The 23,335-nt window shown below is 31.6% G+C and overlaps 2 protein-coding genes and 1 pseudogene across 3 annotated transcripts; all 3 read right to left on the minus strand.

The window, feature by feature from the left end:
• Positions 1-1,054: 1,054 nt before the first annotated feature.
• On the minus strand, positions 1,055-11,030 carry LOC149511069 (ENHANCER OF AG-4 protein 2-like; annotated as a pseudogene). Its single transcript, XR_016334601.1, has 11 exons — positions 10,824-11,030; positions 10,134-10,210; positions 5,506-7,337; positions 4,871-5,390; positions 4,559-4,667; positions 4,114-4,225; positions 3,833-4,020; positions 2,706-3,364; positions 2,131-2,621; positions 1,388-1,483; positions 1,055-1,275 (listed from the first exon to the last, which is right to left on the minus strand). The product of XR_016334601.1 is annotated as an ENHANCER OF AG-4 protein 2-like (transcript).
• Positions 11,031-14,491: 3,461 nt separating this feature from the next.
• On the minus strand, positions 14,492-19,338 carry LOC149511070 (cuscuta receptor 1-like). Its single transcript, XM_089756446.1, has 7 exons — positions 19,188-19,338; positions 18,892-18,966; positions 18,638-18,793; positions 18,259-18,333; positions 17,414-17,575; positions 17,177-17,323; positions 14,492-17,017 (listed from the first exon to the last, which is right to left on the minus strand). Exons 1-7 carry the CDS (start codon positions 19,321-19,323, stop codon positions 14,805-14,807), a joined length of 2,964 nt encoding a protein of 987 aa, XP_089612572.1. The 5' UTR covers positions 19,324-19,338; the 3' UTR covers positions 14,492-14,804.
• A 2,345-nt stretch (positions 19,339-21,683) lies between these two features.
• On the minus strand, positions 21,684-22,457 carry LOC149511071 (receptor-like protein 9b). The gene is made up of 3 exons (XM_089756386.1): positions 22,091-22,457; positions 21,810-21,927; positions 21,684-21,708 (listed from the first exon to the last, which is right to left on the minus strand). The coding sequence occupies exons 1-3, from the start codon at positions 22,455-22,457 to the stop codon at positions 21,684-21,686; spliced, it is 510 nt and encodes a 169-aa protein (XP_089612512.1).
• Positions 22,458-23,335: the final 878 nt, after the last annotated feature.

Consider the following 23,335-nt stretch of genomic DNA (forward strand, 5'->3'; position numbering starts at 1 on the left):
TTTTTTTTAATAAAACAAAAAAAAAGAATTTGTGATTTATTAAATAGATAATTTTGGTTTTTAAAAACAGAGTTAAGTTTGAGAGTATTATTGCATATGAAGTAAAATTAACATCCCTAAAGCACTTATTTTAAAAAAAAATACTAATTAAACATGCGTTATCTTTGATATTGGGCAAAAAATGTTTCAATTTGAAATTTAATAATATATTTCCATTAACTTTTATGAAAAAGAAAGTTAATTTTATTAAAAATCTTTATTTAAAAATATTATGCAAATTTTTAGGTTAAAAAATTAGCTAAAAATTTTCTAACATCTAGACAAAATTTAAAGATAATTTTTTATGCTTAAGATTCATTACTATATTCCTTAAAAATAAAAATAACATTCTTTGTAGATGATAACTATTAGTGACTCTCCAATATTTAAGCAAGATATCAGAAATTATTTCCCTTGAAATATTATATTGTTTCATTTCAAAATCCATTTTTTAAATAGCAATTTCAATGAAAAAAAATTTTATGCAAAAAGAATGATGTTATAATCAACCGAGAAACAATAATAACAATTAATAGACATGAGCATGTGAATTAAATACAAACAATAATCTCAAAATAAACTTATGCAAATGAACGTCATGCTAGATGATGAAATGCAAATTTGAAATCAAGTCCTTAAATATAAAGAGATCACCCAAAATTCTTAACTTTTAGACAAAGTTTAAATGGGATTATTTATACTTAAAATTTTATTTTTATTTCTTTCCCTTTTATTTAATCTTATTATTATTTGGTTAAAGAATCATATGAAAAGTTTAATAAAATAAAAGTTTATTAGCATCTTTTTTCTACACTGGAGAATAAATTTCCGCTATTTTTGTAGCTGAAAATGACAATGAAAGAAAAATTTGTAAACTTAAGCAAGAAGATTACATGTGACCAAACAAAGACAATAACAATACTCTCTATTCTTGCAACAACAGGAGCACAAATTTTCAACTTCAGATTATACTAAATGGTAGTTTACCAGCAAAATCAACAGAAAGATGAACAAATTCCAAAACAAAAAATTTCACTTTCACTTAATAACAAGGACAAAGCTTTCTATTCATAATAATCAAAAAAGATGAAATATTCAGGCTGAGATTCATTAACAAATAAGTATGAAAATATACTAAGTACCTAATGAGACTATTTCTTCATTCTCAAGCTGGCCTCCAACAATTGATAGCACACATGTCTGGTTGACATGGCAACATTTGTGAAATACCATGACCTGAAAGATACAATCATGAAGTCATTCCCTAGTTTAATTGGTGCTTGGTTATTTAACTAGCAAAACAAGAAAATTAAAAGCAAACCAAGACAGCAATTAAAAATTGCAGTACCCAAATTTGGAGCTCCAGCTGGTAAATGATTGGCAGAAGCAATCAGAAAACCCATCTCATTTGAGGGTGGTCTTTCAACAGGTGTTCTAAAGTAACCTGCCAAAGAATTAACATAAGTGTCATCAAAAGGTAGAGACTATCTATAGAGGGCCCATAGATTCATCTTATCAACACTTTAAGGATATACACAAGAAAGAGGAGGCTACGCACATAAAATATGCATGAAGAAGTACAAACAACAGAACATTTCACATACTTATTCATGGACTTAAATCTGTGAGTTCTTAAAAGAGATTCCATACCAGCAAAGACTCATAAAAAAAAGTAAGAAATTAGGCACGACATCAGTTCAAAGCAAGATAATAAGGGGATACTAAAAGAGTGTCCTACAAATAGCAATGAAAATTTTCAGATACTGCACAAGGCATGCTTTTCATATTTATATGGTCCGCATGTTCTATATTTTTTGGATTTTTCTCTTTTAGTTTGGTAGAGGATCCATCACAACAACATGAAACACTTGAAATGAGTGAAGGTTTGATTGCCACCATCATAAATGGGCATATGTTTAATTTGCAGGAAATAACAATATGATCAGATCAAAAACACAAATTAATGCCCCTAAACATCCATCTGATAATCTTGGAAACTTCATAAGGATTAGGGTTACAAATTTCATTTAAATTTACAATGAGTCAAACACTCAAGCCAAAATTTTGTTTTAAGGACAAGATAATGCATACCTTCCTGGACAAACAATGGACCAGCAGCTGATGGATTTCTTCCTGCTATCCACCCATCACACTGATTATCAGTGTCATATTCTCCTGCAGGCATGCTCCACTGTTCATCAGCAACAAATGGCCTTCGGCCATCATGTTGCACGCAGAGAGTATTGAGGACATGAATGCTAATAATGTGGAGGCATAGCGGGCTTTGTGAATGAGAAATGGCTAGATGAGGTTTGTGGCAGACTAGGGGGTAAAGGTATTTGCACAAAGGCTGCACTACCAGGTTGAAACTGTTGACTTGGTTGAGAGGATTGGTCATTTAAGTACATTTCATTATGTCCATATTCCAGTTGCCTTGAAGAATTATATCCAGAAGGCTCTCAAGAATTGCAGACTCCTGTTGGAAAGCAAGGTGATTCCTGTGGAAACAATTCGCTTTTCACACCAGCATCAATATGGCCCCCAAGAGGAGTATTTCCAGCCATTTGAACTATTTGATTACCCTGCTTACAAAGGCATAGGTTATATAAATAAAAAAGTAACAACATACTCCATAACAAGCAAAGAAGGCATATTAGGAGTCTCACATTTGGTGTGCGCCAGATTCATGAGGTACAGGTGGTTGATATGCCAACTGTGGTCAACACTGTACTGATGACTAGGGCGGTAGCATGGATTGAGATAGCAGTGAAGGTTGAGTTGGCACTGGTGGTTGAGGTATAAAGACTGAAGGGTAGGAAAGTGGTGCAGGGGGAGGAGGTGGTTGTGTTGGTAGAGGAGGAGGTGGAAGTGGAGGTGGAGGTGGAGATGGAGATGATGGAGGTGGGGGTGGGGGTGATGAAGGTGGAAAAGGTGGTGGGGATGGAGGAGAATCAGGGGGCAATCGCAGGGAACCCTCTGGTAGAGGAGGGAATTCATTGGAGGTATTTGAAGCCGGTTCCACAATACTATCAGTGCCCTGCTGCTGCAAGTCCATTTCAAGACTATCATTTGTCAATGATGGTCGATCATCCTTCTGGTGTCCAGAAACATCTTCATTTCGAGCTCACCGTCCACATCTTCTAAGATGCAATGACGCCTGTCACTTGGAGTAACTGTACATGTTTCTAACTCTCCTAAAGCATGAGCTGGTTCTAATGGTGATGCATCAGCAGAATCTCTGCAAGGACTGTTTGAAAGATCTTCTTCCTCTTCATCTTCAAATGCATTAGAAGACAAAAGGCGAGGAAGCTGAAATGTAGCATTACTGCTTATAAGAACCAACAAAATTGATGTCAGAAAGTTCATATCCCTTTCAAGTGACAAACACTAGAAACTAGAGGATGGGACACAAATGCTACAAGAAACACTGAACTAACTACAAATTTAGTAATTTAAAAAAAATATTATGCAAGATAACTAAAAACATAGTAGCTCTATATTCAAATCAGATCAAACAACAGTGGCATATCAGCGAAATGGTGTGTTCCTAATTTGGTTTCAGCTGAATATCAGATTAAAGTGACCAATATGGGTTGGTTGGTTTGGTTTGAAAAGCAAAAAGTTTTAGTTTGGCCTGCAAATCAAACTGACAAGTAAATTTGGTCTTAGTTTGGTTTCAAATATATCTGAAACCAAACCAAAACAAAAACCAAACTTCAATGGTAATATAGTAGATATTATATTTGTTATCATTATAATAATTTGGTGTAAATGGTTGAAAGTGTTTTCAGACCTGCCATACTCGTCAACAAGCATGCCTTCCATTTCCCTAATAGGATCATCTATAGCACGTTCAGCTTGTGACGAGCGCCATAGGGAAAATCCAGAAATTGTATCATCATTTGAAACTCCAATGTCGTCCCTATAACACTGCAGAATAGATTCGGGTAAAATCTTCCTCTCAAGCCACAACCATAAAACCTGGTATAGACAAAGATCCCTTTATCCTTAAGAGAGTGGGGGAAAGGAAACAAAAGACGAATAATCTCTTACAATTGAAAAAAAATAATATACCTTGAGGCATTGACGACGATTTCCATGAGCACTTGCTCCAGGTGGAGCAGCTGCACCAAGGAGACAGGCAATACTGTTTGAACTGTAGGGATATATGAAGCACCAGCTATGCCTAAATAAACATTAACCACAATCATTTACATGAATTGCTGCAACAATAGATCACATATGACTATTTCAGCATGTGTGCACAAGTTAAAGAGCAATTCAAAGAGTGTTCTTGTAAAAATAAACATGCACTCGTTCCAAAGTCTAAAGGAGAATTCACCTAGTAAGAATACTCTTTGTCATAACAAATATTAAGAAAATAATGCTAAACCAGGAAGAAAAATGATAAACTATACCCTTTTCTAAATAAAACTAAACATTTTTTCTTAATGCCTGCACCAAATAAATTCAGTATTAGAGAGTAATTGAACACATTCATCAAGACAGCACAACCAACCTTTCTGATTGTGTGAACATTGGGTGATTGAATCAACAAGAAAGAACAGGTCAACTTTACGATGAAAACTGGGCTCGCTTTCCAACTTCCGGATGAGAAGTTCAACAACCTGCATACAAATAATGTATTCTAAGACTCCCTCCAAAAAGTAGTCTTCAATAGAATTTTGCCATCATGAACATCATATGCAATAATTACCATTTTGTTTAAAACACAACAAAAAATCATAATATATAAATCTGGGGTTAAACAAGCTCATCTTGACATTGTTGAACCAACACCAAACATAAATATGCATATTATTTAACTTACTTCATTTGCAATGCCATACTTGGCACAATCAATAGCAAGGCGAGTTGCTTGTCCAATACTTTCTTCAGTCCTTGATAAAGTCTCTATCATTCCTTCAAAAGCATCCCATGCAACAGCTGCCTCAGTACCAACACTGAGAGAGCCTCCAGGTGCCATGTGTCCTGAACTAGATCTTCTCTCTTCGATCTCTTCAGTATCCTGTTGATTTTGGGATCCTGACTGGGGACCAAGAGTTGATGGCGAATCTAGGTTTGTTTGATAAGCAAATCCCTGCGCATCAGGCTGCATTGCATTGTTGATTGCAGATACAAAAGGCTGAACTGCAGGACTGGGACTTGCCCCCTGAATATTAGACACTGACACAAAAACAGAACTAGGATTTCCAAGAGAATATTGTTGAGAGTGAGCTTGTCTCCTTTTTGCCAGGGCAGCGGCAATAAGATGCTTCATAGACATAGCAGAATCTAGAGTCTTCAAATCAATCAACGAACCACTTATATCTTCTCTAAAGACATCCAATCTGTACAGGAAGAGATTGGTCTACAATATGAAATGAAGATTAATATAATAGCTCTAAAAATGGTTAATTAGATATAATAAATAATAACAACAACACAGATAATGCAGAGCCATACTCCATTGAAGTTTCGGTAACAAAAGCAGTGTCATTAATACGTGAAATTACTTTTGGAGTAGATTTCAGTCTTCCTACAGAAGAAGCTGGGCTATATCTTTGACTCAAAACCTGATTTTGAGAAGACTTTGGACCATCAGAAACAACATCCGATCCCTTAACAGAGCCAGATGGAGCCTTTTTCTGAGTTCCATGACTGGAAACCTTAACAGTAGCTTTAGGAGTTCTGTGTTGTTCAACAACTTCTTTGGTGGCAGAAACCAGATAAGGAGACTTCGTTGAAGGCCTCCTTTCAACAGTTCATGGTTGAAGAGGTGACACAAAATCATTTGCTAATCGTAAAGAAGCCTCCTTAGGATCACTATTCTCATATTGGGTGGAATCTCCAACACTATGTTGAGCATTGATAGCACTTGCATGACTTACATAAATGCTCTTTGAAACAACAGAAGTTACCTTGACATTCCTGGCAGATCCTCCATGAACTGGAGTTTTGGGATCTTCTTCTTCATCTTCATCAAAAAGGCAAACAGCTCTCTGCCTCTTGGACAACTGGGTAGCTGGAATTTTCACATTACTAGAACTTGTAAGTGTCTCAACAAGATTTTTTAAAATTTTATCATCGGAAATAAGAGAGGCAGAACCAGAAATTGCCTCCTGAGCCCGCCAATGGCGATTTGATAAGGGCAGCATAGCTTCATCACCAGAAACGTAATGGCTTTTGGGACTCTCAATGCTAAAATATGCAATGTGGATTTTTTCAACTCTAATTGTTTAACTGCCTTGTTATTGACATTATTAGAACTTGGAGAATCTTTCATGTTTTTGGCAAGAGATCCCTGGGAAGCATCATTTTTCATATCTACAAACTTTGAATTTTTGGCAGGATGTAAAATTTCATCTGTTCCCAATTTTGGCTTTTCAAGTCCAGGTTCTCCCCTTTTTTTCTTGCCAGTAGTCTCACCTTTGGAATTGGCCACAGCATCCCATACATCATCCTCAGCATTGAAGTTGCTTTTGGTTTTCAGCAATTCCTTTGCATTTTTACTACCAGTGTAATTAGAATCTGAGTTGAGAGCATCTGGTGAGAATTTTCTTACAGCACTGCCAGAGACTTTGCCTTTTACTCTATCTTTCAATTGCTCCTCAGAGTCGGGCCGATCAAGACAACCACCAGATTTATCATCCCTCAATAATGTTGTGGCTGAGCTGCTGCTTTTGTGTCCTTCCTCAGTTCTTTTCTTTGGCCCAGGACCCATCTTCTTTGACTTCTGAGCATCCCTCAATGTTTTCTTAGTACAATTGACAGTAGCAATTTTATCATCAGAGAATTCCTCCTTTATATGAGAAGGCTCATCAAAAGATGAAGATAACACCTCCTTTTTAGGTTGTTCACCATTTGATATTTTTTGTTTCCCTCCAGAAGACATAACCAGAGATAAGCCATCATCCACATGATCTGAAATTGATGACTTTACATCGTCATTATTATTCTCACCTCCACATGAACAGCCCAAATTAGAAGCAAGATAACCGTTTCTGTCACTAGTGGTTTCTGTGCCAAGAGCTAGTGCACCTGTTCCATTCATTAAGTCAGCCTCCGCATCATCATCCTCAACCCCATCAACAGATGAAGCCTCACAGCCAGGTGTTGATCTATCAGTTCCATCTCTCAAACCACTGGACTTCTCGTTATGTAATTCATCAAATGCCACACAGATTTCCTTCACAGCTTGGACAAAGTACTTAGTTTTAACACCTTGACACTTAGCCGAAAATTTACTCTTTGTCTCAATAGTAAATGCGTGAATATCGCCAGGTGCAACAAAAGCTCTGTAAAAGAAGAAAAACGTAGGGAGAAAAATAAGCAACTAGAACACAAGTGAACTAAAGTTCAAAGAGTAGTGTAAGAGAAAATAATGATGCAAGCATGCATCTCTTGGCTGGGATGAAAAGCATTGCTCCTTTTTACACTAAAAATGCAGAGTCAAAAACTTCAATAATGAAATATGAAAATCCAATTACATAAACACTATCTTTAAGGAAAAAAAAGATGCAGATATTTAAATTTATCAACTTGCTCATATGTGCATGAACATGATGCCCTAAAGGAATATGAGAAAATACATCACCAAGTATTAAAAAATAAACAAAAGACAAGAATTCAACAAATTAAAATGTCTTCTACATAATTCAGTAGCAGAAGCATCATCATCTAAAAATTATGATCCAAAAGGGAATAAAGTTTTCCATCCAAGGTTTAAGGATTAAGCCTCACAGCTTAAGCATGATTAAAAATATGCAAATATGGATGGAAAAAAATGTCCAAGAATTTAGAAAGGAAAAATCCCAAAAGAAGCCCTGAGCTTATGAAAGTTTCCAAAAAACAAAATATTCCCAAAACCACTTCAATGGTTCCACATAAATAAACCACTTATGCAAATGTTCTAAGGAAAACTCCAGCTGTACTTATTTTCAGGGCATTTAAAATGCCATTACTCAAAGGCTTCCCAGCATACCATATCTAAACCACCACATGTTGACGCCCAACAAACTTCACCTAAAATCTCAAACTGCTCAACTATAACATAGAGAGTATGAACAGAACCAGAAATGCTCCTCCAATTCATGGTTAGAATTTGGGAGGCTACTCAGACACAACTTAAGTAATTTATTCAAGCAAACCTTGACGTGATAGTAAAACTGAAAACCTTATATTTCCAACTATATACAAGATTGGTTTGAACTTTATTTCTTTTCAAGATACTTGTAGCTACAGAAACTGTCCAATCAACATTCAAGAAGATCCATTATACAAACATAAAAGTTCCATTGTACAAAGTAAAGATCCATTATTGTGCCCTAAATGTGTTACAGCCACATATTATGAATAAGTCTTCCATCAAGAATGGTCATTATCAACAATAAATTTAAAAAATAATTCTAAAATTCCATGTCAATATATATGTGAGAATAACATAGCATAAAAAAATAACTAAATCACAAATCCGTTTAACACCAACAATAAAAAAAAATGGAAAATTGCAATGCCATTCAATTCAAACACCAAAAAGCTACACCAACTTTCAAGTTCAGCAAGTTACAATTTAGTGATAAAGAAATGATCATGCCTACTAATTAAGCTAAACACATTGCTTTCTTGAATATGACTTCAACATTCACTACAAGCCACAAATACACATACATTAAGAGCCCAAGCATTGTTGAAATAGAGTATTTAAGAAAATAATAATAACAAATAAAATTATTTAAAATAGGTGTTTTGATCTGTTAAACAATTTTTCTTATATAGACCTGTCACCTTCTGCAAGCAGTAATTTCAATTTGGAGCTTAACCGTTAGCTGTCACAAACTCATTCCATTGGCTATAAAGGATAAAATCTAATTTCCCAATCCATGTTTCACCTACTTCAGTTTTCTAAAGAAGAGAAGATAGATATTTCAGAAGCCAAACCAATCATGAGTAAAGCACACATAATTGCCCATATAAGCTGACATCAACAAAAAAAAAATACTTAAATTATGAGAAAAGGTAACAAAGTGGTCTGAGAATGAAACCACTAAATAGATTTTAACAATTATCAAATTCAACATCTACATAGCATCTAACTCCTTTGGTAACAGACTGGAGATTAGGAATAAACTTGAACCTCCAATCCTAACTAACCCAAATATGCTATACCAATGTTCCTGAGCACAACACAAGTCCAAGACAGCCTCATCAACTAACATCAGCTGCTTAGCTAACAACCACCACAAAATGGAGGAAAGACCAAAAGAAATAATAACTCAAATATTAAAATTACATTAAAAAAGATTAATTAAGGCAACATGAGATGCACATGCTATATCAAGAACATGTAGAAGTAGAAAAATATTGCACCATTTGTCATTGTATCATTATTTGGTTTTCTGCATCCTAGATTGAAAAGCTTGGTTAGCTAAAGGACATCTCACTATTTCTCAAATTATCATATTAAAAAACTATAAGTAAATTTCCCAGATAATCTGCATGGCTATCACATCTGCCAAATAGTACTCCCTGAACATTAGAATGGTGAGCTCCATGAGTTTATATTATGCAATCTAAAGCTAAATGACAGAGCTGCCTAGAGTTCAGTACTTTAACACATAAAGGACTCAGCATAGAGCCCTCCCGATTACAATTTTTCCCCTATTGTAATCACAATGTGCATTCTACAATTTCTTGATCATGGGAGCTGGATGGAAAGAAAAGCAATGATGTATACAAACAGCACGGAGATAGAATAAATCAAGTCAGTTTCAATGTATTCTCTAGTCAGCAAGCACCCTATGTGAACAACATTGACAGGAAATTAAAAAGAGTACATCAAGGTTTGTCTGCTAGGATCGGCATAGGTAACAAGTTACTTGGAATACAACAAAATTAATATTTTTTTCACGGAAATTATCCCGTAACACCTTTCATGTATTTATCTCATGTTCCATCTTATGGTAAAATGTGGTTTCCCTCCTACCAGAAAACAGATGCAAACCATAAAACAGACATATCACATATCTTTATTCATCACGTTGCCATCTCCCTTATTCACTAAACATGTACAAATTGAACATAAGTATGCTTACATTTCTCGTGTTCCAAAGAATTGGACAAAATATTTCCTAGAGTCAGGTTCTCGCTCCCAATCTTCAGGCCGGCTAATCTGAAATTCATAACCCATAGAATCTACCTCAAAAACCAACCGTAAACCAAAATCGCGAAAAACCAACTGAGTTCTAAGTAACAAAATAATAAAAACAAAAAAATAAATTGAAAATCTCTCGCTAAATTTCTGACGACACTTTCTAGGATCAAATCAATCTAGCATGCAATAAAAAAAATACATATATTTGTCCCTTTTTTTTCAGACCCAAAATAAAGAACTTGCATAGTTGCATTAAGTAACCCAATTGATAAACAGGCAAAGTACCAAACCTGAAACACTAAAAACACAATCAGCTAACATACGCATGGCAAAACTTTTAACTCCAAAAATAGGCCTTTCACAAAATAAAACAAAATTTACTAAAGGAAACAAATTGAGTACAAAACCAACAAATAAAATACAAAGCAAGACAATGTAAGCATAAAATAAACTTACCTACATCATGCAAAACTTAAAAAAAAAAAAAAATCCCAAACTCATCATGGATTTATTCAAATTCATAAGTTCAAATAAACATATAAGAAATTAAAAATATAATCATCAAAATATAAAATACCCATAATTCAGGATAAAAAAAGTAGCAATAATAATAAAATAAAAGGGAAGAGACCTTGGCAGGCCAAGCGGGGAAACCCTTGACTTTGGCAAGAACAAGATCTCCTAAACTTAAATTCTTAACTTTTGCTTTGTTTCCTCCCCTTTTACGAGTCCCAGCTATTGCCCTTTGGGGTTCCGGCAATGGAAGGCGGCTAAGGCATCGGGAGAGACAGAGGGAGATATTAGAAAAATAAGTGAAGAAAGGCCTTTTTTTTTTTTTTCATAGTGGAGAAGAAAAAAATGAGAATATCGAGACGGTTGAGGAGACGAGTGAGAGAGAAGAGATTTATTTTTTGGGGGGTAAAATTTTGGTTCAGGGATGCTTTTGTTTGGCGCGCGTGACTGAGCCGTTAGAAAGGTTGGAGGCGGAGGGGAGAAGTTTTGTATTTTGGTGTTGTGGGTGTTTTTGATGTTAGACTAGCGTGCGATCGCCACTATATTGAGGATTAAATATTTTTTATTTTTAAATATAAAATTATTTAATTTTTTCATTTTAATAAAATTATAATTATTTAGTTTATTTGATCATTTAATTTTAATTATTTTTAATAAAATGATACATATTAAATTTTATAAAGTAATGATAAGAGTATTTTAATAATTTAATGTAGTTAATTTTATAATATATTAAATTTAATACGTAATTTAAGATGGATATTACAATAATTTTAAAACAAAATATTATATATCAACTTTTTATAAAGCACTCATAAAGATATTTACGTAATTATGATATAAAAAGCATTATAGTAATTTTAAAAAAAGATATTTTCATAAGTATAGTATGAGGGGTACTATAATAATTTTGATCAAATATAGTAAAAGAGTTTTTTTTTTAATTTTATTAATTTTGGTTAATTATAATAGGAAAGATATATCTATAATTATGGTAGGAAGGTATATAATATTTTCGGCTAATTATGAAAAGAGTCATATTTTCCTAATTATAATTGAAAGGCAATATAGTAAAATTGGATACATGTTAAAATCATATCAAAATATATGAAAGGGTGTTATAGTAATTTCAATGGGAATTATTTCAGTATATATTATTTAACATTTAATAAGTAATTTAATTGGACTATTATAGTGAATTTCAAACAAAATTTCACATGTCAAATTTTTATGAAGTTACGACAAGGGTATTTTAATAATTTAATATATACTTAATTTTATATTATGTTAAAATTTCATATGTAATTTAATAGTGGTATTATAGTAATTTTTAAATAAAATATCACATGTCAAATTTTCATAAACCAATTGTAATGATATTTTAATAATTTAATATGTGGTTAATTTTATATTATGTTAAAAATTAATATATAATTCAATAAAAGTATTATAATAATTTTGAAACAAAATGTCACATGTTAACTTCTTATGAAGTACTCATAAAAGCATTTCAATATAAGATGCATTATAGTAATATTTTGCCAATTATGGTAGAGGTATTTTCGTAATTTTTATAAGACAGATATTTTTTTAATTTTAGTCAATTATACTATGAGGGGTATTTTGTAATTATTGAAGAGGGTATTATAATAATTTTAATTAATTATAAAAAGATAAGTATTTTGTAATTATGGTAAAAAAATATTATAGTAAATTTGAACACATATCGATATCATATCAAATAAACAAAGAGTTACTATAGTAACTATCAAAGAATTATTTTAATATATGTTATTAATTTTGAAACAAAGTATCACATGTCAACTTTTTATGAAGTACTCGTAAAAGCATTTTCATATGAGATGCATTATAGTAAATTTTTGCCAATTATGGTAAGGGTATTTTTGTAATTTTTGTAGGAAAGATATTTTTGTAATTTAGTCAATTATACTTTGAGGGATATTTTATAATTATTGCAAGAGGGTATTATAATAATTTTAATTAATTATAAAAAATAAGTATTTTGTAATTATGATAAAAAGTATTATAGTAAATTTGAACACACATCGATATCAAATAAACAAAAGGTTATTATAATAATTATCAAAGGATTGTTTTAATATATGTTATTAATTTTGAAACAAAAGTATCACATGTCAACTTCTTATTAAGTATTCATAAAAGCATTTTCGTAATTATGGTAGGAAAAGTATTATAGTAATTTTGATCAATTATGAAAAAGGTTTTCTATAATTATGTTAGGATGGTATTATAGTAATTTGGATCAATAATAAGAGTTTTGTAATTCAATAATAAAATAAGTATTTTTGTAATTATGGTACGAAGGCATTATAGTAAATAATTATAAGAGAATAGTTATTTTCTTAATTACGGTATGAAGACATAATAATCAATTTAAGAAAAAAATATTTTTGTAATTATGATATGGGGTATTATAGTAAATAATTATAAAAAAGGTATTTTTATAATTATAGTATGATGGTAAAATAGTCAATTTAGTCATGTGTCAAATTCTTATTAAATCAAGAGAGGGGTAGTTTGATAATTTTTTAAGGGTTTATTTTCAATCTATAAATAGATTTTTAAGTTAAATATTAAAAACTAAGAAATTGAAATTTTAAAAATTTTAATAATTTAAATTACAAATTTATTAATTTATTTGATATCTATTTTTAATCTTGTAAGTTTTAAATAATGACACGTGATTAATAAATAGTACTTCATATTAATTAATAAAATTATAATTCAAATATTATATTAAAAAATTTTTAAATTCAAATCACATGCAACATTTTAATCCTTCTTTTCTACTACTAAATTATTTTCATTAAAAATTAAAATAAGACTTTTGCAAAAAAACACTCCAAAATTATCAAATCAATATGAAAGAATATATTTTTAAAATTATCTAAAAATAAATCGAAGTTAAAATTTGAAAATATTTTTAATTATCTTAAAAGAATAAAGTAAAGTAGGTTTAAATTATATTCTTTGTCAATAAATAAATAAATTATGTATTTTCACTAAATTTAATGGAAAAGTTTTATATTTAACAAATTTTAAGTTAAAAATGAAAAAGTAGTACTATAAATAAAATTAACCATGCAAAGCATGAATTTAGAAATTTTAGGTTTTTTTCTTTTTATTTTTTATAATAATAATAATCAAGTATTACATTCATATAATGAATTGAATAATCAATTATTACATCGTCATCAAGGTACAATCATAAAATAATTAATTAACAAACTATACTAAGCCATGGTCTCATTGGCTAACACCTTATGTTTATTGTTGCTTTGGAAGATTATGCATTTAATTTATTTATTTGATGAGATTTGCATGTGTGTGAGATATATAAATCTTTTTTTTTATTATTTTGGAATAATTTGTAATCCTATCAAAGAAAATAATTGCATTTTGCAATCAAAATGATATTTTCAACGACTAATGCTTATTTGGCTCATTTTATAAATTAATATTAATTTCCAAATGACAACAAATATTAAGTAATTTTAAATAAAAATAAAACCTCTATAAAAGGGCAAGAAATGAGAAATTGATAAATAAAAGAAAAAAAAAGAAAAAACACATTCTTAACTATTTCATATTACTACAATATGATAAACTCTTTCAAAGATTTTGATATATTCTTAATTATTGACCTATTGTGATGTATTTCATTTAAAATTCAAATTCTTACTAATACTACTTGAATAATAGCTTGGAAAAGATATTAGCAATAAATTAGAGAAGATGGATAATAGAGAATTGAATATTTGTATACAAACATAAAATCAACAAGTTCCTTCACAACAAAATGAATACCAAAAACAGAGTTCCGACAGAGACAAAAAGTTCTGTTGAGAGTGCAAAATCATCAAAGTACTCTTTTTAAGACATATGGGTAACCAAATCTACAACTCATCCTACAACCATCTTAGAAGAACAGTCTGCTAAAAGAAATCCCTCATTTAAGAGATCAAATCACCAAACTTCTTTTGATAACAAAAAACAACTTCATCCAAATCTTCACCACATTCAAACAAAAGGCAAATCATAAGAGCTCCCATGACAACTAAGCATATCTTTTGAAGATGTATAACTCAAGAAAATTGCCTACAACTGAGTAGCGACAAGAAGTGATGCAACTCTCGATGAAAGAAAACCATACTTGTCGCCAATATGGATTTATGTATAGAACAACAAAAATTCCCAATAAAACAATTACATATGAAACCAGAAAGCTCACATAAAAAACATATATGTCCACGAAACTACCTTCTCCTTCATTGTCTATTGTAGTCGGTACTGTTGGTGGTGACTCAGTTTTTGAGCAGTTATTTTGCAATGGAGGCCCACAGAGAAGAGGGTTTCCTTCGTAACTGCTTTCATTAAAGGTCCCAAACTGAGCTTTTGGTTCTGGAGTACTACCTGACAAGTTGTTATGTGCCACACTGAAAACCTCTAGAAAGTTCAACTCAACCAACTGTATAGGGATTCTACCACTCAAGTTGTTGTAAGAAAGGTCCAAACTCTCAATTTGCTTAAGTTGTGAAAATGATGAAGGTATAACTCCGACCAAGTTATTGTGAGATAAGTTTAACGAATGAATTTCACTTAAATTTCCCATTTCGAGTGGGATTTGCCCAGTTAACCTGTTACAAGATAAATCAATCCCAGACATGTACTTAAGAATGTCACCACCATATGAATAGGACACACTCTTTGTTGTAAACTCTATCCATTCTTCCATGTAGCTACTCGGATAATCATGTGACAAATAAGCTGGAACGTCTATTGGTAGATCATTCATTGAACTTAGTCCATCCCAAACAACATCTACAGAAGACTTCTTTTCTTTCATTGCCAGAGTTAAATTACCTAAACAAGAAGGTATAGGACCAGAAAACATATTTCCAGAAAGATCTATGATGCTCAATGAATACAACTTGCATAATTGAACTGGAATTCCACCATCTAGATGATTATCTTTCAAAAGAAGGACGCTTAAAGAAGAAAATGTGCCAATCCATTTTGGAATATTACCAGTCAAATTATTCCCTCCAAGATCTAATGTCACTAATGAAGAGCTATTAAAAGTAAGTGTCAATTGACCACTTAGTCTGTTTCTCTTCACGTGGACATGTCTCAAATATGGTGGATTGAAACAATAAGGAATAGAGCCAGATAAATTGTTTTGAGAAAGCTCCAAAAATTCAAGCTCAAACAAGTTGCAAAATTCCATTGGAATAGAACCTTCAAAATGATTGTTTGACAAAGCCAATCTCTTCAAATGCGATATATTCCCTATCCATCTTGGGAGCTTTCCATTAAAACTATTATTACTGAGATCAACATCCTCTAGTGATGAATGTGAAAAATCAGTAGTAGAGACATCAATATCAGGAATCTCTCCAGCAAAATTATTGCCATCCAAATACAAATTTGACAACTTTCTTGTGTTGAACATCAAAGGAACAATCTTTCCACTTAGGTTGTTATTTGATAGCCTAAGAACATCTAATGAGCTTCTCATGATCAACTCTTCTGGTACTCTTCCACACAAATGATTATCCGATAGGTCTAAAAATGATAAAGTGTTCATGCCACTTAAACAAGGAGGGATATTACCTTCAAAGGCATTCTTAGATAAGAATAACAATTCCAAATTTGGAAAAGTTGAACATATATTTGTCGAAATTTGACCTTGTAATTTGTTTTCAGATATGTCAATTAAAGACACATTATGATGAAAAAGATGTGGTAACAAGAAAGGACCAGTGAAAGAATTACCCAACAAGAAGAGATTTTCTAATTTTGTGTTGTTTTCTAGCAACCATAACGGGACTGTTCCACTGAAATTGTTATTGGAAAGATCAACATATCTCAAGTCATATTGGTAATAAAGGAACTTAGGAGGTTGTAGACTAAGTCCTTTGTCTGTTATACACTCTGACAAACTGATGATGTTTAGTTGGAACTTCGGAATTGAAGTATGAAAGGAATTAGGTTCCATTACTATCTTGTTTTCATCAGCCAAAAGACACTTGAGATTTGGAAGGTTTGCAAGTGACAAGAATGGCATTGAAATTTGCAAACGATTTCTTAAAAGGGAGACAAATCTAAGTGATGAAAGATTTGCTAAAGGAGTCAAATTTCCAGTAAATTGATTGTTGGAGATATCTAACTCAAGAAGAGATGTCAAGTTACCCAAACAATAAGGAAGTATCCCCTCAAGTGCATTCTCACTGATATCCAAACTCTTAAGGTTCCTTAGATCACACCAACCTGAAAATTTTATAAATTCATGGAAGAAATTTTAATTAAATTTTGATTTCCAAAACAGAATATATATAAAAGATATTAGATGAAAGAAAAAGAATAAAGGATTATTGGAAAAAGGTGTATTCCATGAGTTATATTGGACAATAATAGTCTTTAATTTACCTTGATTAGGCAAGGAACCAATAAGTCGACAGTCACTTAAAGACAAAGTTTTAAGAGAAGTGAATACTCCAATGCTTTGCAAAATGTTGTTGTTGAGATAAGAACCGTCTAGAAATATATCCTCCACATTGCTCCACACATGCAATTCTGAGTAATCATAGAATAGGAGGTATTATTAGATGTTAATCAACAAACAACTACTAATTTACGTTCTTTTGGAATAAATTAATGACTTACCTTGATCTTGAGTAGCCATAGTCTTGTTTAAGTAGTTCCTTTCTAGATAGAAGGTCTTAACTGATGGGAATGCATATACTAATTTTAGTAGTCGTGGAATGCTTCGATTGGTGAAAACCGCATTTAGATGAAGAACTTTTAACTTTTTCAAACTCTTATACTCTGTAAATGAAAAAAATAAACAAGTGAAAATTTTCATTTTTGTAGATAAGATTATATATTCAAGATTAATGCAAGATGAATTTTTAATATAAATTTTAATATACAAAACAATCAAAAAGATGAAAATCAAACAAAACGGTAACATGAAAAGGCAAAATTTTTTAAACGGTAATAAGAATACGTAGTAATCTAAAACAAAATGACAAAAGGCAAACAAGTCCAACTCTAAGACACAACAAGCTAACACAAACAAAAAGGGAAATATTTGATATGCCGTTGCAACACTTCTTAAAGAAAGCAATTATCTAAGGCAAATATATATCATTTTCTAATCAGTAATCAAATTACAATGAATTTCTTCCTTTAAAAAATTGGGCATTAATTTTAATAAGAGCATTTCACCTATAATCATTGTAATACATTAAGCAATCACAATTCAAAATTGCATGAGGTCTAATAAAATTTTATGTGGAGTTCACACTTATAAATGATGGATTCTTACGTAATTCTTTATTATAATTAGAGAATTGTAGTATTGTAGTAAAAAGCATATAATAATAATTAATTTCTTCCTTTAAAAAATTGAGTATTAAATTTTAATATACTAAATTTGTTGATCATTAAAACATCTACATCATTATAAACCTCACAAATAAAAATAGAAAATTTATTTAAATCCATACCTTTACAGGCCACAAATTCATTCAGATCATTAGAGCTCATATCCAATACCTCTAAGTTGGTAAAAGCACCCAAGTCTGGAAAAAAAAAAGTAATAAATAAACGTCATTAAATCATCTGAAAACATGAAATTTGTATTTTTTTTAAGTATTTATAATAGAGTTGAAATTTTGGTTGAAAAGTAATAATTAATTAGATTATGACTTAAATCAAGCATTTAGAAATTGGTCAATTTTAACGGTCTCCCAGCATCTATAAATAATTTACGTAATTTCATCATTAAAGAAAAAAACAGATGAACTTATTTGTTATATCATTTTGAAACATGAGTTAAGATTTTTGTTAACAAATTTAAAATTTTTGCAAAAAAAGTAATTTTACCTTTCATATCTGTTGATCCATTTAACTGATTGGAGCTTACATCCAAAAACTTCAAATTTGAAAGCCCGCTAAGCGATGCAAATATGCTGTCCTTAATGAGATTATCACTCAAATCAAATTCTTCTAAATGGGTCAAGTTCAGCTGTCTCCCACTATCTACATAAGGTTTGCATAATTTCATCACTAAAAAAAGATTTACATAATATTTAATTATATATAACAACTTAACTAATTGAGCAAATATAAATGCATACCTTGTAAGGAATGAAGGCTTTCAATTTTGTTGGCGTATAAATACAAATTCTTCAGATTCATCAAATTATTCAATTCTATGTCCAAGTTCAATTCAAATAATCATTATGTTAGCCTGGTTACTCAAATAATCTTTTACTGAATATTTTTAATGTATAATGAAGTAAACGGCAAGACAAATCTAAAGCTTTAAGTGAAGAAGAAAAATCCCCAAATGTGATATGAGATTTTACCTATTTTATGAGCAAAAATGTTCTAAAACAGAATTAAAAAAAAAAAAAAACTGTAATAGCTTTACCTCGAATATCTATTGAGCCTTGCAACTGGTTGTCCCCCATACACAGGGACTTTAGACTTGGAAGGCCAGAAAGGAATGCAAAAGTGTCGTTCTTGAAGAAATTATTAGTTAAATCAAGAACCTCCAAATTAGTCATCCTTAGTTGTATCTCCTTTCCTGTAAAAGAATATTTCTATTATATGCCATTATTAATGGGAAATTTTATACATTGATCACATAATTAAAAACTTAGTTGAGTGAATTGAAATATATATTTATACCTTGCTTTGATGGTCGGAAGCTTTTAATTTTATTGTAGCTTAGATCCAAGTTCTTCAAATTTGTCAGATTATTCAATCCTATTCAATGCCAATGAGAAATTAACATTACATATAAAAGCAAATGATATGCAACACCTTTTCATGAAACAGCAATTGATTTGGACATAAAAGAAAGATAAAGCAAGTTTATTGTGAATATGAATGATTCCTTTCAAGTAATTTTCCATCAAACTTAAAGTCCTTAAAGATAAAAGACCATTCATATGAAATAATATGTTAATTTTCAAAGAGATGTATCCTAAATCAAGAGTTTCCAAATCATTAAGTCTTGAAAGCCATTGAAAGCCTATAATGAAAGAAGATTAATATTTTAATTACTATTTGTCATTCATAATCACTATTAGATTAATTTTAACTCTTAACGTTTGCATGACTTGATCCATTGACACAAATACTTAGGAAACTTCAGAAAACAAAAGTGAATAAAAAAAACCACAAAATGGTTTCTCAACAGTTTCTAATTCAGTCATGTATCGATTTTCCCACTTCAATAATAAGTATCACGCTTGAGCACTTGGTTTGGTTGTCTTTATCTTACATAGAGTTGGATTCGAATTTCTTATCCCAATCAAAAATTTGAAATGACTGACAGTATAATAAGTGACATCCTCCTTCTTAAGTAGGTGTAGCTTGATTTTTTTTTTTTGGGCCAATAAGTGTAGCTTCATTCTTAAGCTAGGAGCTTTTTTCCTACCAGACAGTATGAACAAGAAATGTTATTTGCAACCAAAAGTTTTAACATTAGCAACTGCAACTATCCAATAGTCAAAAGGTACAATTAACATCTTAACTGGGTTTCATTTCACATTTTGAAAATAATATAATATTTGTTAACTTAATATTAATGTAATTATACAATCAAACATAATAATATTAAGATTATGATATTATAATTAACACAATAAGAATTACAATACGATGATTGTAATTAAAATGCCTCCATCAAGTAACATGTGCTATGTGGAAATCATTAGTAAAGACAGCCCGCGTGAGGGAAAGGCTAGAATTGGTTGCCCAACCAACTATGATCTCGAGGACGCCACAAGGGTAGAGTTGGCAACCTCTGTACTGGATATGTTAAAGGTCATTGTGGATGCAGTGAATAGGGTCAGAGAACAAGAAGCTGGGCTAGGTGCTGTTCTTAGAGATTCAAATAGTAACGTGTTTTTTTCAGCAGTGACTTGAGTAGACTGGACTGAAAGTTCCCTTCATACAGAGGTAAGAGCGATCCTTTGGGGACTGCAACTAGCTTTTGAACAGGGTACAGAGCAGGTGATAATGGAGAGTGATTCTATGCCGACAATACAAGAAATTGAAAACACACATGGCTCGCTTTGGTCGGGGGGTAATTGGCTTATGGTGGTGTAGCTTTTAGGTGTTTTGTCTTCAGTTATATACTTTGGGTGGTGTTTTGTCAGTTTGGTTTGAATGCATAGATCTATTTGCTTTGCTGAATTAACTTTATGCTGGCTTTGTACCCTTTTGATTAATTAATAAATACCTTTGACTTAGCAAAAAATTTTTCTTTTTATGAGTGTAAGGCTTTCAAAAAGAATTAAAAAAAAAAACAAAGGTAGTAAAAGCTTTACCTTTAACATCTATGGAGCCTTGCAATTGGTTCTCGTACATATATAAGTACTTTAGACTTGAAAACCCCCTAAGGAAGGAAAATATGTTGTTCCTGAAGAGATTATGGCTCAAATCAAGTTCCTCCAAATTGGTCAACGTCAATTGTGTCTCGTTTCCTGAACAAGAATATATAATTCTATTATATGTTATTGTCAATCGAAAATTTTATATGATGATCACATAGTTAAGATCTTAGTTGAGTGAATTGAAATATATATTTAACCTTGCTTTGATGGTCGGAAGCTTTCAATTCTATTGTAGCTTAAATCCAAGTTCTTCAAGTTCGTCAAATTATTCAATTCTATTCAACCTCAACAAGTAATTAATTATATTATATATAAAATCAAATAATATGCAAGACCTTTTCTTGAAACAACAATTGAATTTAACATAAATTAGAGGTAAAATGAGTTTATCGTGAAAATGAACGGTTCCTTCCAAGTGATTTTCACTTAAAGTTAAAATCTTTAAAGATGAAAGACCATTTATATCAAACACTTTGTTATTTTTCAAAGAGTTGCCCCATAAATCAAGAGTTTCCAAAGTACTAAGTCTTGAGAGCCATTGGAAACCTGTAATGAAGACAAATTAATATTTTAATTACTGTATATCATTCGTAATCATTATTAGATTAATTTTAACTCTACCGTTTGCATGAGTTGATCCTCTGAACAAGTTTTCTGCTAGATTTAAATTCTTGAGAGTTGAAAACTCACTCAAAGATAATAAAATTGTATCATCGAGGTAATTGTCACTTAAATCAAGGATCTCCAAATTTAGCTTCGCAAAACCTGCAAGAGAGTTCTTTTAAATATATAATAAGGACTTAGCGGCTTTCTTCAATAAAATAAAAATAGAATTAAATATGAAATTGTAAAAATGAAGAACTGATTAATGAATTTTCATATTGCAAATTAACAATGAAAAAATTAAAGATGAAAAGGCAAAAGGGACCTTCATTTTCAACAAAACCAGCGATGTTATTCCCTGGCAAATAAAGATACTTCAGTTCCTTGAAAGGAAGAAACAAAGAGGCATTAAGATACCATCTTTCGTTTTTGGACCATCTTATATAAACAAGAAAGAGTCCTATGACTCGCTTGGAAGAGGAGGAGGTGTTGCACTCGACCCTATCCCATTGACAGCAATCTGAACCCTTGATCTCATCAACCCAGCTGTTCAGATCGTTGTAAGGATTGAAGAAAGGTTTGAGTTGCAAGAGAGCAATCCTCTCATCCTCCCAACACGCATCAGTACCATACCGTCTGCATCCTTCTAATAACAACAACAACACACTCAACCACAACCATTTGGGTTCCATCATCTCTTTTTCTTTATATATGATCTCTATATTTTCAATTCTCTCTCAATTGCTACTTGTAAATATATAACGATAAGCCTTGCATCAAGCTTAATATATATAGAAAATCAAGGTAGTCCTCGATCGTTTAGACTCTGTTGTAGGAAAGAAAGAAAAGGGAAAGTCAAGAACAATTAGAACTTTTTTTCCCTCGTCTTTTCCTCCTTACCAAAAGGAGTGTTAGTCTCTTTCTTTGTCTTCGCTCATCGGTGGTAAATTCTGTTGGGAAAAACAACACCCACACGCAGCAACCACACATAAAACAGTAAGCTCAAATCAAGAATAAGAACACACAAATATATTTAGTTCGGCCCAACTCAAAATGGCCTACTCCAAACACAATCCACTAACAAATAAATCTTTACAATTGTGAGACTTTTAGAATGAGAAAAGTCTCCTAAAACTCCTTACTCAAAACTTAACCCAAAACCCAATTACACCCTTTAATAGCCTACTCACTTAGCTATTCTCTTGGTGTCTAACTCTCTGGGGTTACCAAACCAAAACCAAAACATCATATTTATAAATATGAAACCCATTATACCTTTACTAAACTTCCCGATGTGGGATACAAGACAAACTCAAACTTACTTAACTTTCGATGTGGGATTCTGAGATTCAAGGCAAATCCCAACAAATCCTCCCTTGACTTGAATCTCCAAACACTTCAATAGTATCTGCAAAGCTAACATGCTTACCTTTCTTCTTTTCTTTCATCACAGGCATCTCAGCAACTGAGCCTCCATCAAACATGTACAAGTGATTGACCCTATTCCCTTGTAGAATCACACTACCATTCTTATACACTTTCAACCAATCATTACTACCATAAAATGTGT

Source organism: Durio zibethinus, chromosome 27 (assembly GCF_047325235.1).
Source record: "Durio zibethinus cultivar Kanyao isolate XHJ-2024 chromosome 27, ASM4732523v1, whole genome shotgun sequence".
Classification (NCBI taxonomy): Eukaryota; Viridiplantae; Streptophyta; class Magnoliopsida; order Malvales; family Malvaceae; genus Durio; species Durio zibethinus.

Coding starts and splice junctions, on each gene's coding strand:
- LOC149511071 (XM_089756386.1), bottom strand. CDS start 22,457: ATGGAACCCAAATGGTTGTGGTTGAGTGTGTTGTTGTTGTTATTAGAA. Junction 21,928..22,090: donor TGGTTTTGTTGAAAATGAAG/GTCCCTTTTGCC, acceptor ACTCTCTTGCAG/GTTTTGCGAAGCTAAATTTG. Junction 21,709..21,809: donor TTAAATCTAGCAGAAAACTT/GTTCAGAGGATC, acceptor TCTTCATTACAG/GTTTCCAATGGCTCTCAAGA.
- LOC149511070 (XM_089756446.1), bottom strand. CDS start 19,323: ATGACTAATTTGGAGGTTCTTGATTTAACTAATAATTTCTTCAAGAAC. Junction 18,794..18,891: donor AAGCCTTCATTCCTTACAAG/GTATGCATTTAT, acceptor AACCTTATGTAG/ATAGTGGGAGACAGCTGAAC. Junction 18,334..18,637: donor TGGATCAACAGATATGAAAG/GTAAAATTACTT, acceptor TTTTTTTTCCAG/ACTTGGGTGCTTTTACCAAC.